Raw genomic sequence first — 20,000 nt, 5'->3', positions numbered from 1 at the left:
GAATAGTCTCTCCTATTGCTATTGTACTATTTTTTCAGCTATAGTTACATTAATCATTAGTAATGTAGCAGCTTAGTTTTCAATGGCAGGGTCCCTGCTATTGTGACAGGATGTAAATTTAGTTACTAGTAGAATACAGTGATTGTAAGTAGCAAAGTAAGCTCTTGAGTTGTATTACTGTCATTTTATATTCGCAACTTAAAAATGTTTATTGCTAATGACAACAGTAAAGCACCATTATTTGTATGATATGGAGCTAATGTTATTGTAATGCCAGCGTTAATAAGAGCCATTGTAGTACTGGACGGCTCCAGCAGGGGGCGCGTTGTGCTGGGAGCTATACTAGAGGACACCTGACTTCCTGCTTGCAGTCAATGCAGACGTGAGCAGAACAAAGTTGTGTCCTCGTATCTGTATACTCAAACATCTCCCTTCTCAGGTATAAGTGTCTTTATGTAAATAGTTTTACCCCCGAATGTATCTTTATAGTGTTTAAACATGTTTGAAAGAGTATATTTTTATGATATGTGTCTTTTCAGTCGACAAGGCTTTATACGTGACCAAGCTAATGCTAAAGCTAATTGCACTGCCGATGACGAAGCGGATGCTAACTGCATCAACAGTGATAAATATATAGAAAGGTACTGTGCGTAGTTAATTATTAATCTGTGTATATTGCTGATGAAATGTGTATTTACTACAGTTTCTGGGACTAATTCAGTGTAGTTTGTTTAATATTAAGGAATGATAAGTGACTTTTGTTCCTAAAACAATATAGGCTTACTGTATTGGGTGAACCTTTGTATTTACTTGTTGAGACATCTTCAAATACTGTTACACTAAGGTAAAGTCTATTAGTGCAAAGAACAGGAAAACCTACTCGATTATTTGAATGTAAAATCCGTATGATAATACTGGAGTGCATTTTATGTTTGTTGCAATACTGTGTACTTGTACATGTTTGGTGTTTGATTTGCTGGCAGTCAATACAGACGTGAGGAGAACAAAGTTGTGTCCTCGTATCTGTATACTCAAACATCTCCCTTCTCAGGGCGATTACACTATCACATGTTGATAAAAATACAACATTTACACAGTGTTGGGACTAACGCGTTACAAAGTAACGCCATTAGTTTCGGCGGTAACTAGTAATTTAACGCGTTATTTTTTATATTCAGTAACTCAGTTACCGTTACTACATGATGCGTTACTGCATTATTTTACGTAATTTTTTATGTAGTATCGGCTAGTAACAAGATCTGAGTGTGTTTTATTGGAGCGCTGCGGTGTCGCCCTTCTGTGTCACAAGGAAAAGAAAAGGCCTGCTTTGTGTGGGAGGGGGCGGGGGGCTCCCATACCGTAGTCGAGGAGCGCAGGGGAGACGTTTCTCCAGGGCCTATGTACTTCGGGGCTAACAACCTTCACTTTACCCAGCAGTGGGTCTTTACAGCTCCGGACTCGAGGGTGAATGACGAGACCGGCGATTTGTTGCAACTTTGTGACTTTATTGGTGTCTCGCACGCAGCCATCCACCAAGCTAGAGCACCTGCACTCACTCACTGTTGCGCTCCCTCACCTCTCTCGCCCACTCACTCACTGACGTCATTCACCTCACATGCTGTCATATCTTGAAGGGCCACATACACACACATACGCTACTCTCATAACAACTAACAAGACATCATGGCGAAGCCAGAAGTCGAGTTTTTTAACATGGAGACATTCTCACTACTTTTCTTTTGTCGAGCACAAAGAAAAGAACATTTTAGTTAAATGTAAGTTGTGTCTTGGATGAAAGATCCCATCTACTTAAAGTTAAAGTGTCAATGATTGTCTCACACACACTAGGTGTGGCGAAATTTTTCTCTGCATTTGACCCATCACCCTTGATCACCCCCTGGGAGGTGAGGGGAGCAGTGAGCAGCAGCAGTGACCGCGCCCGGGAATACTGCCCAAAACACCAATTCAAATCTGCTGAAACAGCTACAAAAGCAACATGCTTCGACGAAGCTAGTAAAGAGAGAGACAGACTCCGATGCCACTTCAGCTCCACTTAAGGATCTTAACGGAGGGACTGCTAGCCAGGACAACATTGATCGAGCCATTGCAGTGTATGTGCTAGAAGACATGCAGGCTCTTTCTACAGTGGAGTCACCCGCTTTCAGGCAGCTAATTAGCACGATACCGGCGTCAAACAGCAAATGGCACGGAAAACATGTTCCAAGTACCTGGACAGTGAGTACATAAACATGGAAAGCGAGCTAAAGAAAACACTCCAAACTCTGCCTCTGCTCATCATTCATCATTGAAGGTACACACTCTGTCAATTCTCTTATATACTCTTTCATTCTAGACTTCTAGAGTATTTGATTATCACATCACTCTAAATGTATAGACTCTAAAGTTCACAAACATAAAGAGAGATCCTAGTGGGCCAGGCCAATCTTTCCTTATCTCTAAACTAAAACTGGGGAAATGTGTAGAGTGTTCTGGGCTTCAGTACAGTGTTGATCTCCTGAATACATGATTTTATTTCTGAATTCCCTGAGAGAAAAGCAATGCCTGGTTAGGCTTTGTGTATGTCATGTGTGCCTTCCTTGGGTGCTATTATGCTGTTTGTTACTTATGTATGTTATGTTGCAGCTATTTAAAATAGTTTTGTCAATTTGTTCTGGCCTGAAATAAATTGTCCCTTTGAAACATATATTTGTCTTTGTGTGTTGTATGTAGACCACATTGCTTTCTGAGTTCAGTGATGCAAATGAATGTCAAGTTGATCAACAGATTGTATTATTCTCCAGTGCGATAACAGTACTGAAATGAAGGGCATTAATGGGAGCCTTAAAAAAAAAAAGAAGTAACTAAATAGTTACTTTTCACAGTAACGCATTACTTTTTGGTGTAAGTAACTGAGTTAGTAACTGAGTTACTTTTGAAATAAAGTAACTAGTAACTGTAACTAGGTACTGTTTTTCAGTAACTAACCCAACATTGCATTTACATAATAAAAATCAACTGCAGGCTTCCCAAATGCTGTAATAAATTAAGCATGATGAGTTGAGTGGCCCCACTTTTAACTCTTTTTTTCAAACGCTTATTGCAAACGCTTACTTACAGTAAGTCATTAATTTGACTTTGTAAGTCATTATTTTTACTTAGTAAGCCATTATTTTGACTTAGTAAATTACTAAGTCATAATAATGACGTACGTAGTATCTCAGGTAACTAGGACTGTTTTGTTTTTACTTTACGGAAAAAATATCGAGATATATATCGTATATCGCCATTCAGCAAATGGAGCGGAAAACACAACCAGAAGTTGTAGGCTTCTTCACGCGACGAAGACAGCCTACTTCCCCGCAGTCTGTAGTCTATTGCCCCCCAGGCTGTGGTGGCAGCGACGAGGTGGAGACGTGATGGCGACAGGCCGAGTTACACCGATCCTTACACCCACCCACCCCCTTCCCTGGTCCTCTCCCCCTGGAGAGTCACCACCTTAACTAACAAATTTTCTGGGGGAAACACTGTATATATACTGTGTATGTGTAAATGTGTATATACACATAGGTGTATATATATATATATATATATATATATATATATATATGTATATACACAATGTGTATATATTAGGGGTGTAACGGTACACAAAAACTTCGGCTCGGTACGTACCTCGCTTTAGAGGTCACGGTTCGGTTCATTTTCGGTACAGTAAGAAAACAACAAAATGTAAATTTTTTGGTTATTTATTTACCAAATTTGTAAACAATGGCATAACATACATATACACACAGGGTCCATTGCCAGGGTTAATGTGGTCAACATATATAAAATAAAAACTAAATAAGATAAGGCTCAGAATGGTTTCTTAACAAAACCTTTCCACATATAAAGTGCTTTTTTTGATTGATTGAGACTTTTATTAGTAGATTGCACAGTACAGTACATATTCCGTACAATTGACCACTAAATGGTAACACCCCAGTACGTTTTTCAAGTTGTTTAAGTCGGGGTCCGCGTTAATCAACATTAAACTGCCTCAAGTTGTTGCTCAGATTAAATAAAATGACAAAACTTTTCTTCCTCATATAAAAAGTGCAACATTAAACAGTTTCAAGTCAACTCAGCCTCAGATTAACTTTTCTCCCCCCCCCCCCCCCCCCCCCCAGCCTGGCTAACTTGGCAATAAGAGGATATATGGGCTCATTGTTCTTCCACCATAGAAGTGGGTCAAAATCTAGTTTTTAATGCAATATGGACTTATATCTGCTGCTATAAAAACATTTGTTGTTGCTTTAGCCCTGCCTGGCTCGCCGGGAAAAGGCTGCTTGAATGCGGTGGTGACGCTTCAAATGGATTAGCATGTGTTATGAGAGTAGTGTATGTGTGTGTGTGGCCCTTTAATATGGGTGTGGAAATGTTGACAGAGACAAAATCCAGCTATATTTAATGGGACAAAATATCCAATCCCAGTTGCATGTGGGAGAGGGGCCAGTGGAAAAGCACAAAGGGTAGCCAATCAGAACTGGCGTCTTTGTAAAGCACACTGTTCTGACATTTCACCCGAAAAAGCAAGGATCAGTACAAGACATCAATACAATATGTCTTCTCCTCCGGAAAGAAAGAGAAGAGAAGACATATGTACAAACTTCACCTTTGCCGCCATTAATTTTCTTTGGCAAAAATACTTAAAACTTGAAGCGCGATCAGGACATCTACGCAACAGTAAGAGGGCCAAAGCTAATATTTGAACATGACTTATACTGTAATGAATTACTGTTACTATTAAAGACGGAAGAGCAGGAGCAAGACCACTTACTATACCACATGTCCAAAAATAAGTACCGTATTTTCTGGACCATACGGCGCACCGGGTTATAAGGCGCACTGCCGATGAGCGGGTCTATTCAGGTCTATTTTCATACAAGGCATACATAAGGCGCATTAAAGGGGTCATATTATGATTTTTTTTCTAAATGTAAAACACTTCCTTGTGGTCTACATAACATGTAATGGTGGTCAAAATGTTGCATAGATGATGTTTTACAGATCATCTTCAAGTCGCTTTCTGACAGTCGCTTCAGGATGCGCCGTTTTGTGGGCGGTCTTATTTACGTGGCTCACCTTCGACAGCGTCTTCTCCCCGTCATCGTTGTTGTAGCGGTGTAGCGTGCAAGGACGGGAGTGGAAGAAGTGTCAAAAGATGGAGCGAACTGTTTTAATGACATTCAGACTTTACTTCAATCAATAACTGAGCAGCATCTCCTCATCCGTGGCTCACTAGTGCAACAACGCCGGAAATGTGTCCCGTGAAAAACCGTCCGACCGGGTGAATTATGTAATCTCACTACACCGGTAGTTTTTAGCGCTTCCATAGCGAGATAATAAGTTAGAACTTTACACTACTTTATATTAGAAATGGCAACAGCAGAGGATGAATGTCCCATAACAAGAAGATAGAGAAAAAGAAGAAGCTTATGGACATTTTCGTCAAAAGACTATGACTAAAACTAAATTAGCTGTCAAAATTAACTCTGCAATCTTATAAAAGAAAATAGAGCATCCGCAACTTCAACCCAATCCCAGCTTTACCATACAGTGAAACCTCAATGTACAAACTTGATTGATTCTTGAATTGAAGCAATTTATTTTCATAAGAGACAATGTAAATATGAATAATGGTTTCTAGACACGACAAAAGTCTCCATTTAAGTTGAGGTTTTTACACTTTGAACACAATCTAAATTGCTATAGATTACTGTACATCAAACATAATAAAGAGGCGATAAATTAACCATCTCTTTAATATCAAGCTAAAACAAGGACAACCTAAATTGTGTGAACGGTGTGTGTACCTTTGGCACTTTCACAAATGATCAAAACATAACAAGAAGATAGAGAAAAAGAAGAAGCTTATGGACTACAGCATAGCAGTAGTCCAGTGGCGGAAGTGCACAAATTTTCAGGACTTATGCAGATCTCAAATACACATCAGCAGGTACCAGAAGGTAAGAAAAGTTGGTTTTGCATAATATTGTGAAAGAAAACACCAGATATGTCTGCTAATGGGTGCCATTTTGCGGTCCTTATACACACACCGTAGTAATACTTGAATCTCTGACTACGTTAGCCGTAATGGGCTGACAATCCATCCAGCGGTGCGGCTTCAAAGTCATACTAAAACATTTTGACGGATTTTTGAGTTCCGTGTGTAATGTTCTTTATTTTCAATGGAACATTTAAAGTTTTGGTGTTGTTTACTGCCATCATATTGCAGTCTACAAGTATCTCTTATGTGTGACTGCCATCTACTGGTCACACTTATCATTACACCGTGTACCAAATAAAATTGCTTCGAGGTCGGTAAGCACAACCAGAGTTATTCCGTACATTATCCGCACCGGGTTATAAGGCGCACCGTCGATTTTTGAGAAAATTAAACGATGTTAAGTGCGCTTTGTAGTCCGAAAATACGGTAATTGTAATAACTTTAATAAAAGTGGTATCAAGAGACAACTTCAAAGGTGCATTATTCTTTGTACTTTATATTGTAGTCGGTGAAATTTACTGTAATTTTAGTTGACTAAAATGTTGAGGAATTCAATCGACTAAAACTGTACTAAAACAAAATCAATTTAGATTACTATAATATGACAACAATTAATACATTTTCGTCAAAAGACTATGACTAAAACTAAATTAGCTGTCAAAATTAACTCTGCAATCTTATAAAAGAAAATAGAGCATCCGCAACTTCAACCCAATCCCAGCTTTACCATACAGTGAAACCTCAATGTACAAACTTGATTGATTCTTGAATTGAAGCAATTTATTTTCATAAGAGACAATGTAAATATGAATAATGCTTTCTAGACACGACAAAAGTCTCTATTTAAGTTGAGGTTTTTACACTTTGAACACAATCTAAATTGCTATAGATTACTGTACATCAAACATAATAAAGAGGTGATAAATTAACCATCTCTTTAATATCAAGCTAAAACAAGGACAACCTAAATTGTGTGAAGGGTGTGTGTACCTTTGGCACTTTCACAAATGATCAAAACATAACAAGAAGATAGAGAAAAAGAGGAAGCTTATGGACTACAGCATAGCAGTAGTCCAGTGGCGGAAGTGCACACATTTTCAGGACTTATGCAGATCTGAAATACACATCAGCAGGTACCAGAAGGTAAGAAAAGTTGGCTTTGCATAATATTGTGAAAGAAAACACCAGATATGTCTGCTAATGGGTGCCATTTTGCGGTCCTTATACACACACCGTAGTAATACTTGAATCTCTGACTACGGTAGCCGTAATGGGCTGACAATCCATCCAGCGGTGCGGCTTCAAAGTCATACTAAAACATTTTGACGGATTTTTGAGTTCCGTGTGTAATGTTCTTTATTTTCAATGGAACATTTAAAGTTTTGGTGTTGTTTACTGCCATCATATTGCAGTCTACAAGTATCTCTTATGTGTGACTGCCATCTACTGGTCACACTTATCATTACACCGTGTACCAAATAAAATTGCTTCGAGGTCGGTAAGCACAACCAGAGTTATTCCGTACATTAGGCGCACCGGGTTATAAGGCGCACCGTCGATTTTTGAGAAAATTAAACGATTTTAAGTGCGCCTTGTAGTCCGAAAATACGGTAATTGTAATAACTTTAATAAAAGTGGTATCAAGAGACAACTTCAAAGGTGCATTATTCTTTGTACTTTATATTGTAGTCGGTGAAATTTACTGTAATTTTAGTTGACTAAAATGTTGAGGAATTCAATGGACTAAAACTATACTAAAACAAAATCAATTTAGATTACTATAATATGACAACAATTAATACATTTTCATCAAAAGACTATGACTAAAACCCAAATTGGATGTCAAAATTAACTCTGCAATCTAATAAAATAAAATAGAGCAACCGCAACTTCAACCCAATCCCAGCTTTACCATACGGTGTGGCGAAGTTGGTAGAGTGGCTGTGCCAGCAATCGGAGTGTTGCTGGTTACTGGGGTTCAATCCCCACCTTCTACCTTCACTCACGTCTGTTGTGTCCTTGGGAAAGACACTTCACCCTTTGCCTCTGATGGCTGCTGGTTAGCGCCTTGCATGGCAGCTCCCGCCATCAGTGTGTGAATGAGTGTGTGAATGGGTAAATGTGGAAATACTGTCAAAGCGCTTTGAGTACCTTGAAGGTAGAAAAGCGCTATACAAGTATAACCCATTTATACAGTCAAACCTCAATGTACAAACTTGATTGGTTCTTGAATTAAAACAATTTATTTTCATAAGAGACAATGTAAATATGAATAATGGTTTGTTGACACGACAAAAGTCTCTATTTAAGTTGAGGTTTTTACACTTTGAACACAATCTAAATTGCTATAGATTACTGTACATCAAACATAATAAAGAGGTGATGAATTAACCATCTCTTTAATATCAAGCTAAAACAAGGACAACCTGAACTGTGTGAACGGTGTACCTCTGGCACTTTCATAAACGATCAAAACAAGCTTAATGTCCGTAAGTGTTTGTACTTGTTACACATCAGCTGTTTGAATGGTATATGTACAAAACCCAAAACCAGTGAAGTTGGCACGTTGTGTAATTCGTAAATTAAAACAAAATACAATGATTTGCAAATCCTTTTGAACCTATATTCAATTGAATAGACTGCAAAGACAAGATATTTTATGTTCGAACTGAGAAACGTAATTTTTTTTGCAAATAATTATTAACTTAGAATTAAATGGCTGCAACCCATTGCAAAAAAGTTGGCACAGAGACATTTTTACCACTGTGTTACATGGCCTTTCCTTTTAACAACACTCAGTAAACGTTTGGGAATTGAGGAGACCAGTTGTTGAAGTTTTCAGGTGGAATTCTTTCCCATTCTTGCTTGATGCACAGCTTAAGTTGTTCAGCAGTCCGGGGTCTCCGTTGTGGTATGTCACGCTTCATATTGCGCCACACATTTTCAATGGGCGACAGGTCTCGACTACAGGCAGGCCAGTCTAGTACCCGCACTGTTTTACTATGAAGCCATGCTGTTGTAACACGTGGCTTGGCATTGTCTTGCTGAAATAAGCAATAACCATTATGACATTGCTTAACGTGCCAACTTCACTGGTTTTGGGTTTTGTATCTAAGGCGTCTGTTAAACAGACAATTTGGAGGTGTTGGCATTGCCCTATAAAATTGCCAATGCTAACTGGAAACATGTATATGACGAATCCAATGTAAATTTGCATCAAACTTGCCCATTTGTTTTTAAAGGTGCCATATGTAATAATGTGGCCAGAAATGGTACTGCAATCATGGTCAAAATTCTGTAGTCCCCTCCCACTCTTCATGACTGAGGTTGCCAGATACGCCGCCGAATCCGAAACCTACTCCAAGGAACTTCAAATGGCAATCTACAAGTCCTACGCTGTAGGTTTGTCTTGTTTAACCTTCTTGCACGATAGTTTACTAAGTAATTATGCCACATTTTACTGATGTCGATTAGCCAAATGTATTTGAGAAGTTACACAGCAATATTTTTGTCGGGAGTCGGGACAGATCGTTGGCATTACCCTGCTAAAATGTCTAGTTTGACCGCACGGACCACCATCGAAAAAATTATATATAATAATATATATCGCATAGGCCTACTTTGATGGCAAGCCAAGGCCAACAGTAAAATGACCGCCACATTTCGTTCAGCATAACCCCATGTTGCATCCAACCTGCTCTTCCATGTACGCACATCACCATTTTTCCGTGCAGAGTGCGATTCTATGAGCCAACCCACGTTACGCACAAACCACGTTACGCATAAATCCTATAGCCTACTACCATGTCAATACACAGAGTAGAAGATCATTACATGTAATGCATTATATTGTGCCAAGCAAATACCACCCCATATGGGCCTGATGCACATACAGTACCAGAAACAGCAAACAGCAATTAGCTGTGCTAATGTTGGAACGCATTCCCTCAGCGTATCAGCATAATGAGAAGGAAATAGGCACTGACACTACACATATCCACATAGCTTTTATTTGTCGAAAATATATTTTGCCCTGTCAGTTGGATGACACATCGACATACAGGCTAACGGGCATACGGTATATTTCCCCCGTTAGCCTTTATGTCGATGTGTAATGCCAGCATGCTAATGCTTCGCTCCTAAGCATTCGTTGCAGGAACATACCAGCTTTGTTAGACAAGATCATAGACTGTATTGGACAATATAGTTTACATACCAAATGTCCATTTCCATTTATTACAAGTAATAAGAAAACGTAAATGCCTGACTTACCTATCAAGGAGGAAATTAGCGAGTTTGGCGTCAGATTAAAAAATCTTCTCCGCCTTCAATCGTCTCCATCTTTCAAAGGTATCCCCGATACAAATCCTCGTTTTGTTCCTGGCTTCGTCATGAATAGGTTGAGAATCGTAACGAGGCCTTTTAGATTTACTAAGGTCTGACATGTTTAGTAACTTTACCAGTGGCAGTAGCTAGACGAAGATGACGGTGTGTAACTGGCAACCTGAATGTGACACACTCACGGACTTTCTAATTGGTTAAACGGTGGAGGGCGGGGCATCGTCATAAAAACAATAACAATATTTCGGGGCTATAAATCTAATTTTGAAATGGGCATACGGCTGAACTACTGTTATCAGTTATAAAGGTATTGTAAAAGAACATGATTTATTAATGCCTTTTGACATATCAGAGCCATTTAATGATGCCTTGACATTAAATTATTACATATTGCACCTTTAATACATTTTAAATAGGCCATGCGACTAGAAAAAAAAAAACCTGACGCACATGTGCGAATAAAGATTTCAACTCTTTCATCGCAATATAAAAGAAATCCATCTAAATTTGATCAAACTGGAGTAAAATGTTCGCCCACCTGTTATGCTCCTTCAATGATTCAGAGTTTCACTTTTTATCTGAGTTCTTGCAGTGCGTATCCTGTATTAAAAACTGGTTGTCCTCAAATTTCCTCCAGATAAATTCAAACCAAACGGAAACTCTGATAATTGCTCCCGATAAAAAGATCCCCCTGATCAAGAACTCCCTTGGTGCTCTGGATGCATCTGTTAAAAGCAGCCTCAGAAACCTTGGGGTTGTGTTGGATCAGTCAATGTCTTTGGAGGGTCACTGCTGTCAACTGACCAAAAACTCTTTGTATCATCTCAGAAATATTTCTTAAGTGAGAAATTTGCTGTCAAAATTGGATCTCGAAATGATCATTCATGTGTTAATTTCGTCTTGCATTGACTATTGCAATTCTCTTTTCACTCTCTTCAACAACTCAACGCTAAAGAGACTTAAGACTGTACAAAATGCGGATGATAGACTTTTGACCGGTGCACCCAGAACAGCCCGTATCATCCCCGTTTTATCCAGTCTTCATTGGCTTCCAGTTATAAATTCCGCGTTTAGTTTTAGTCCTGACATTCCGTGTGTTGCATGGTGGGGCCCCCTCTGTACCTCACTGACTTGCTATGCCCCTACTCTCAGGGCGCAGCCTTCAGTCTTCAGGCCAGGGTCTTCTAAAGATCCCAAAAACTCGTTTTAAAACCTGTGGAGACCTGGCATTCCAGGCTTTAGCTCACAGACTCTGGAACAATTTTTACCAGTCCCTCCGTGATCTTGACTGTGTTAAAACTTTTAAGAAACATTTGAAAACTATTTTTAGTAAAGCTTTTAGTTAATACACCTTTTAACTATCATTTTTAATCCACTTTGTATCCTTTTTATGATGTTTCCCCTGTTGTTTTGAATTGAATTGTTGTTTTACTTCACCTATGTTTTGTACAGCGCTTTGTGATTTTATCTGTGAAAAGCGCTTTATAAATAAAATATACTTCCTTACTTATTTACTACAGCATGTTTGAAATAAACTCATAACCATAACCAAATGGACAAGTGATTGACGCGTAAGTACGGATCACTCTGAGAGCTATGTGTGGGCCACTTTCTCCTGCGCCATGCACAAAGGGGAGCCTCACTCTTCCTAATTCACACACTTAGGCTGACTCAGCCTTCCCAACACAGAAGAAAGAAGATCTTAGTTGGAGAAACTCGTCAGTAAAAAATGTTTTGTCACCACCGTAAAACTTGACACAAACCAACTGCACTGCAAAAGAATATTGAACAACAAATCAAGGATTGAAGTGAAAAAAACTAGCCATCCAAATAATACCCCATTTGTTGACAAGCGCATACAGCCATGGAAGCACATTCAATCTATTTATCAAGCAGAAGTAACACAAACCAGTGAAAGATTCAAAAGATCTGCCCAAGAGCCGACAAACTGCCGCTGCTAGCCTGCTAAGCTAACAAAAACAAAGCTGGACTTAGACGTCAGGAGGCAACAGGAACCGCCTTTTAAAAGGCACACACACACACACACACACACACACACACACAATGTTCTCATACGACACTTATCTTAATCTTATGCCAGATATTCAACGTTTTTTTAATGTAACGCAATAATTACTTTCCCTAGTATTAATTACAATTATTAAAGAGTAATTACATTTTTGGTAAAGTAAGGAGTAACTATAATTAGTGCTTTTTTTTCTTTTTTTTTAACTTTCAGAACACAGCCTGTCACACAGCAGCATGAAGCAGTTGGCAACTTGGTGTTCCTGGCTTTCTTTGTGTGTATGTTCTATAATATTTACATATAAAAAACACCATTGTTAAAAGGTCAATTATTTGTCCTCTTAAACCAGGGCACTTTATTTCACATTTTGTTCTTTTGTGTGTGTTAACTGAAGAATTGAGCATAGCTAAAAAAAATTATTTAAAGAAGATTGAAGATTATATTTGACTTTTCTTATATTATTTTCAAGCCTTTTTCTTGTTGTTATCTCAAAACACCTCTCAAGTTTGGATCCTTTATACAAAACCTACTTTTCTTACTTGTTGGTACCTGTTTTTTTGTATTTAAGATCCTCACCAGTCTCGAAAATGTAAAATCAAGGCATGGTGGAGATATTTAGTTAGGTCGGGTCAGCAACCTGAGAGCCACATACTGCCGCCCTAGTGGCTCCCTGGACCTCTTTCAGAGATGTGTGATAATGGAAAAAGATGAAGAAAAAAAACATTTTTTTGTTTTAATATATTTTCTGTGGGAGGACAAACATGACACAATTGTTGGAAATCCCACTGTTTATATTAAACATGCTTCACTGATGAGTGTTTGGCAAGCACCGTTTTGTCCTACTAATTTCAGAGATCCTTGAACTCATCGTAGTTTGTTTACATGTACAACTTTCTACGATGCTGCCACAGAAAGACGTGTTTTATGCCACTCCTCCTTTGTCTCATTTTGTCCACCAAACTTTTTATGCTGTGCGTGAATGCACAAAGGTGAGCTTTGTTTATTTTATTGATTTGCTGGAGTGCTTATCAGACATATTTGGTCAATCCATGACTGCAAGCTAATTCATGCTAACATTCTATTTAGGCTAGCTGTGTTTACATATTGCATCATTATGCCTCGTTTGTAGGTATATTTGAGCTCATTTAATTTATATTACTTATGTCCTCTGTGTATTTAATTTATATTTGCATGTCTCAGTTGTTTTGCCATGATGTTCCAGACCACAGCAAACGTTACCCAGCTTGCAAAGATTGTACTAAATCCACTAGAAGAAGACAGCCTGTCGTTTCCTTAAACTTGGACACACACATCTATACCTTTGGCCATTCTGAGCCAGTAATTTCCAGAAGTTATCTCATCCTGTGAGAAGCCTCTGTTTTACTAATGATTTCCATCCATCCATCCATTTTCTACCGCTTATTCCCTTCGGGGTCGCGGGGGGCGCTGGAGCCTATCTCAGCTACAATCGGGTTGCAAAAAATGTTTAGAATAAAAAGGTAAATACAACATTTCTGTCAACGAAGATTTGCATCAGCCTCTGATAGTAGGCTAATATAGCTGATATAGACACATACATCATGTACGTGTTGCCTTCATTATAAGACTTATATAAAACTTTTTAATTTTGTGCGTGTCCAGACAGATTTTTTTTAGTATTTTTGGTTCAATGTGGCTCTTTCAACATTTTGGGTTGCCGACCCCTGAGTTAGGTCAACAGATATTTCCATGTATGGGTTAGTTTTGGGGCCAAATATCAAGATATGAGTTTGGGTCCATATCCTCCAGCCCTACAGTCATGTTAACGAGAGTGCGAGCACAGTTTAGGGAAGTCATGTTTTTAATTAATTATGTACAGTATAAGTGCACACGTGTATGTTTGAGTGTTCATATTGACTTTGTGTTATTTAAGACATTTGGTACTTCATTTTTTCTGTACTACAATTTTTTTTCATTTTGTAGCTACAGGTTAAAAAAACTAAGCATACAGCCCTGAAAAGGTGCTATTTCATGTGTAGAGTGCTCTCATAATGTTGACAATGTATTTAGAAGGTAGTGAACAGTTTATTTAATGCTCAAACTGTATAAATATTTAAATTATAATTAACTATAAGAGGCAATTCCTGAAGGAATTGCGTGTGAATGCTCCAATGCTGAAGTTGAACTAAAATGCTGACAGAATGTTGTATGAATGTAAGTAGAGATGTCCGATAATATCGGACTGCCGATATTATCGCCCGATAAATGCTTTAAAATGTAATATCAGAAATTATCGGTATCGGTTTCAAAAAGTAAAATGTATGACTTTTTAAAACGCCGCTGTACGGAGTGGTACACGGACTTAGGGAGAAGTACAGAGCAGTTGCGTCTCCCAGTCATACTTGCCAACCCTCCTGATTTTCCCGGGAGACTCCCGAATTTCAGTGCCCCTCCCGAAAATCTCCCGGGGCAACCATTCTCCCGATTTCCACCCAGACAACAATATTGGAGGCGTGCCTTAAAGGCACTGCCTTTGCGTGCCGGCCCAATCACATAATATCTACAACTTTTCACACACACAAGTGAATGCCATGCATACTTGGTCAACAGCCATACAGGTCACACTGAGGGTAGCCGTAAAAACAACTTTAACACTGTGAACCCACAGCAAACAAGACTGACAAACACATTTCGGGAGAACATCCACACCGTAACACAACATAAACACAACAGAACAAATACCCAGAACCCCTTGCAGCACTAACTCGTCCGGGACGCTACAATATACACCCCCTGCCGCCCCCTACCTTCCCCCCCACCTCAACCTCCTTATGTTCTCTCAGGGAGAGCATGTCCCAAATTCCAAGCAGTTGTTTTGAGGCATGTTAAAAAAAATAATGCACTTTGTGACTTCAATAATAAATATGGCAGTGCCATGTTGGCATTTTTTTCCATAACTTGAGTTGATTTATTTTGGAAAACCTTGTTACATTGTTTAGCATCACAACAAAATTAGGCATAAAATAATGTGTTAATTCCACGACTGTATATATCTGTATCGGTTGATATTGGAATCGGTAATTAAGAGTTGGACAATATCGGATATTGGCAAAAAAGACATTATCGGACATCTCAATGTAAGAATTGTTTGAATGTTGGACTGGTTTGAATGTTGAAAAGTTTTAACTTCCAGGAAAAGCGGAATTTGGAACTTGGGAAAGTGTTAGTTGGATGAGTGGAATGTGTTGATGTTGGAATGGTTTGAATAGGTTGAAAAATGTGCGAAATGTGGAAGTTTAAAAATGGACAATTCATTTTGAATGGGGAAAATGTCCCTGAAATTCTGAATACTTGGAAATTCAGGAGTTTTTTTAAATTGTTGTAGAGCACACAATTTTGAACAGGCTGTATTTTGGAGTTGGAATGGTTTGAATTGGATTAAAATTGTGGGAATTATGGAACTTTGAAAAATGTCCCATTCATTTCAATGGGAATTTCATGAAAATTTGGGAATTTAGGGAAAAGCGGCAATTTTTGGGAAAATGTTAAAAGACTTGAATGTTCTGAATGAGTTGAAATGGTTGGTGTTAGAGAAATGTTAAAGGAGTAACAATTTTAATTGAGAAATGGTATAAAGGAATTTCGGGAAAACCGGGAATTTTTCCAGTTCAAGAAACAACTTAGTTTTTTGTCCTGAATAATATTATTATTAAATGTGGAAGGAGTAGTCGCCAGAAAAAAAGGTCATAAAAAGGTTTGGAAAAAAAGTGAATTCCTGAAATTGTTTTTAACTTGGAAAAATTATAGTTTGAATTTCCAGGATGAGTGGAATATGCTGAATGTGGAATAGTTTGAATCGGTTGAAACATGTGGAAATGGTGGAAGTTTGAAAAATGGCCAATTCATTTTGAATGGGAAAAACGTCCCGGAAAACGGGGAATTCTGTGAAATCTGGGAATTTGTCAAAGGAAAGCCCGCGATTCCCGAATAGGCTGATCAGTTTGAAGTTGGAACGGTTTGAATCGGGTGAAAAATGTTGAAGGTAGAGCGAGCCAAAATCTGGAGAAGAAGAAGAAGAAAGAAAACCACATGTGTGAATTCTTTGGAGCATTCACACATATGGTTTCTACTCCGTGGAAAATCATTTATCGGGGTCATGTCTGGAACCAATTAACAGTGATAAACGAGGGATTACTGTAATTAGTATGTATATATGATTTTTTTATTCATTGAAATAAATAAATATTGTTTTTGTATTATTATTAAATTGACTACTAACTCTTATACCGCAGGGAATGACACTAGCGCCGTACTGTTTTAATTGTATGCATGCTTAATGACCTAAAATGAGGCATGAATACAAATAATCTGTTTTAAATATTGCAGTGTCATTTCAGCTCTAATTGGATTTCAGGACACATGCAGTTCCCAGACACTAATTAAGTCAAAGCCCCAAACAAAACCTCACAGAATGAATTATCTTCATCCAACATCAAGCATGGAAGCAGATGGTGCAGACAATTTTATAGCCAAGTAAAGTGTTCACATTAACAAGATCTTTCTGATTCTGTCACCCCACCCCCAACTCCATTAGACCGTCCACTAGCTCCCGTCAACGTGTCCGTCATGCACCTGCGAGCTGACTCCGCGACTGTATCCTGGGAGGTTCCGGATGGAGATATAATAATTGGCTTCTCCATCTCACAGCAAGTAAGTGTGAAAGCGTACGAGACACATCTGAACATGTCTGTCAATACATTGTGCATGTGTGGTAAAAACCCGACAAGAGGCAGGACGCGCACATGCAGAGGTTCATCCGAGAAGTCAACACCACGAGTCGCTCTTGCGTCCTCTGGGACCTGGAGGAGGAGACGGACTACATCATCCAGGTCCAGTCCATCGGCCTCTATGGAGAAAGCCAAGCAAGCAAGAAGGTCCATTTTCGTACACTCAAAAAGACAGACCGCTTCCCCTCAAACAGTTCCAATCAAGGTGGGTTCAACGTCGACTGGCAGGTCATCATGTCAAAATGAGAAAGCGTATGTACAAAACCAGTGAAGTTGGCACGGTGTGTAAATGGCAAATAAAAACAGAATACAATGATTTGCAAATCCTTTTCAACTTATATTCAATTGAATAGACTGCTAAGACAAGATACTTAAAGGGTCACCACTTTGTGAACAAATGCGTGAGCAAATTGTCGAACAGTTTAAGAACAACATTTCTCAACGAGCTATTGCAAGGAATTTAGGGATTTCACCATCTACGATCCGTAATATCATCAAAAGGTTCAGACAATCTGGAGAAATCACTGCACGTAAGCAGCAAGGCTGACAACCAACATTGAATGCCCGTAACCTTCGATCCCTAAACCGACATCAGCGTGTAAAGGATATCACCACATGGGCTCAGGAACACATCAGAAAATCACTACAGTTGGTCGCTACATCTGTAAGTGCAAGTTAAATTTCTATTATGCAAAGCGAAAGCCATTCATCAACAACACCCAGAAACGGCGCCGGCTTTGCTGTGCCAGAGCTCTTCTAAGATGGACTGATGCAAAGTGGAAAAGTGTTCTGGGGTCAAACGAGACCACATTTCTAATTGTTTTTGGAAACTGTGGACGTCGTGTCCTCCGGACCAAAGAGGAAAAAACCCATCCGGATTGTTATAGGTGCAAAGTTCAAAAGCCAGCATCTGTGATGGTATGGGGGTGTATTAGTGCCCAAGGCATGGGTAACTTACACATCTGTGAAGGCACCATTAATGCTGAAAGGTACATACAGGTTTTGGAGCAACATATGTGGCCATCCAAGCAACGTCTTTTTCATGGACGCCCCTGCTTATTTCAGCAAGACAATGCCAAGCCACATTCTGCACGTGTTACATCGGCACGGCTTCGTAGTGCCCCTGTGCCAACTTGTTTGCAATGTGTTGCTGCCATTAAATTCTAAGTTAATGATTATTTGCAAAAAAAAATTACGTTTCTCATTTTTGAGCATTAAATATCTTGTCTTAGCAGTCTATTCAAGTTGAAAAGGATTTGAAAATCATTGTATTCTGTTTTTATTTACTATTTACACAACGTGCCAACTTCACTGGTTTTGGGTTTTGTACTTACAGCATATAAAAAAAAAACCTTAATGGAGGTGTTTGGATGTTTTCCAAAGGTTTTATGGGCAGAAACTAGAGCGACCCCCTCAGGCTCTGTTGGAAGCTGATTTTGATTGCATTTATTTACTATTTTGAATAACATTTAAAAGAAAAAACATGTTCTTGTCTTACATAAGGAATGTGAATGATGCGCACAATTCCAAAAAACGTGCAGTTTTCCTTTATTTAGCGTATTGTGTCGTCAGCTTTTGCTTCACTGTTTAATTCTCGCTTTGATTTACGCTTGACACCGATTTATCACTGAGCTCATTTGGATTCTGTGCCTGCCAGACCGGTGGCCCGTATGAGGAATATAAAGCCCGATAACACTCAGACCGAGAGGACATTTATTAGGAAGAAATTGATCCCCTAATCCGCTCTGCATGCTGCATTTCTATGCTATAAGAGCCCCCTAAAATGAAGCTTTGTGGAGTCATTTTTCGCTATTCAACTAAGGTTGGAAGCGCTGATGGTGCGAATCATTAATTTTCAACCTACGAGCCAGGCTAGCAAGTACTGTATCATGTGGGCGAAGGTGAGAATGATAAAAGCTAGGAGCTCCAGTTCAAACCCCAGAAATGATTACTTCACGTTAAAAACCTCTCCCAAGCTAACTAACCGTGAGAGCCAAGTGCTGAGCGGGCAAAGACCCTTAACCCCCGTCAGACGGGTCTGATTCCTTGAAGAGTCTCGCAAAGTATTCCAAACTCCTCATACAGAATTTTGGTCAGTTCAGCAAGCATCAAGGGTTGTCTTTTGCTTTTTTGAGGCACTAACATGAAGTTACAGACGTTATGTAAAAGACTTCTGCGTCACTATACGTCTTCTCAAAGTCAAGCTTATCTCTGCACGGCGACCCCTTTCCCAGTTCCCATTAACCTACTTGTTCAGAACATACAGCTCTGATAATGACGCCTTAATGACTTCGAATTATCTTCTCGGACACGCACTTCCTCATAATTCTATTACACCGGCCTGGCGTTATTAGCGGAGCAGATTACTTACGAAGCTAACAGGAAAGATAAGCCAAATTGTGCCTTCCTCTCAGAGATGATTAGTATAGAATTTAGGTTTATAGGATTTTAAATGTGTTTAGCTGTAAGCCACTTCATCCCTCCTATTGGGGTAAATTGAATTGAGTCATAAAAAAGCCATAAATCAATACCATCCCCTTTCTGATAACATGATTACGTGTAGTGTACATGGTGTTCTTGAGCATGGTTTGTAAACGAATAAGTTTGGAGTGTGAAGCAGAGTTCTCCATAAGAATCAATGTAAACATGAATAATTGGTTTAAGTCTCAACAGAAGTCGGTATTTTTGTAAAAAAACAACTATTTTATATATATACTATATATATATATATATATATATATATATATATATATAATATATAATATATATATATATATATATATATATATATATAGATACAGTACAGACCAAAGTTTGG

At 38.8% G+C, this 20,000-nt stretch overlaps 1 protein-coding gene across 3 annotated transcripts in view; it reads left to right on the top strand.

The window, feature by feature from the left end:
* Positions 1-20,000, top strand: part of fndc4a (fibronectin type III domain containing 4a) — a 242,634-nt gene that overhangs the window by 57,263 nt on the left and 165,371 nt on the right. For 2 of the 3 annotated variants that reach the window (XM_062034622.1, XM_062034620.1), the window contains exons 2-3: positions 16,990-17,105; positions 17,183-17,387. In XM_062034622.1, the coding sequence (XP_061890606.1) occupies positions 16,990-17,105; positions 17,183-17,387 (321 nt within the window). Of the gene's footprint in view, positions 1-16,781; positions 16,907-16,989; positions 17,106-17,182; positions 17,388-20,000 lie in introns of all 3 variants that reach the window. The other variant, XM_062034621.1, reaches the window with a different exon arrangement.

This window comes from Entelurus aequoreus, linkage group LG23, assembly GCF_033978785.1.
Source record: "Entelurus aequoreus isolate RoL-2023_Sb linkage group LG23, RoL_Eaeq_v1.1, whole genome shotgun sequence".
NCBI classification, from domain to species: domain Eukaryota; kingdom Metazoa; phylum Chordata; class Actinopteri; order Syngnathiformes; family Syngnathidae; genus Entelurus; species Entelurus aequoreus.
Note: the sequence above shows the minus strand (reverse complement) of the source record. Positions and strands in the feature narration are given on the sequence as shown.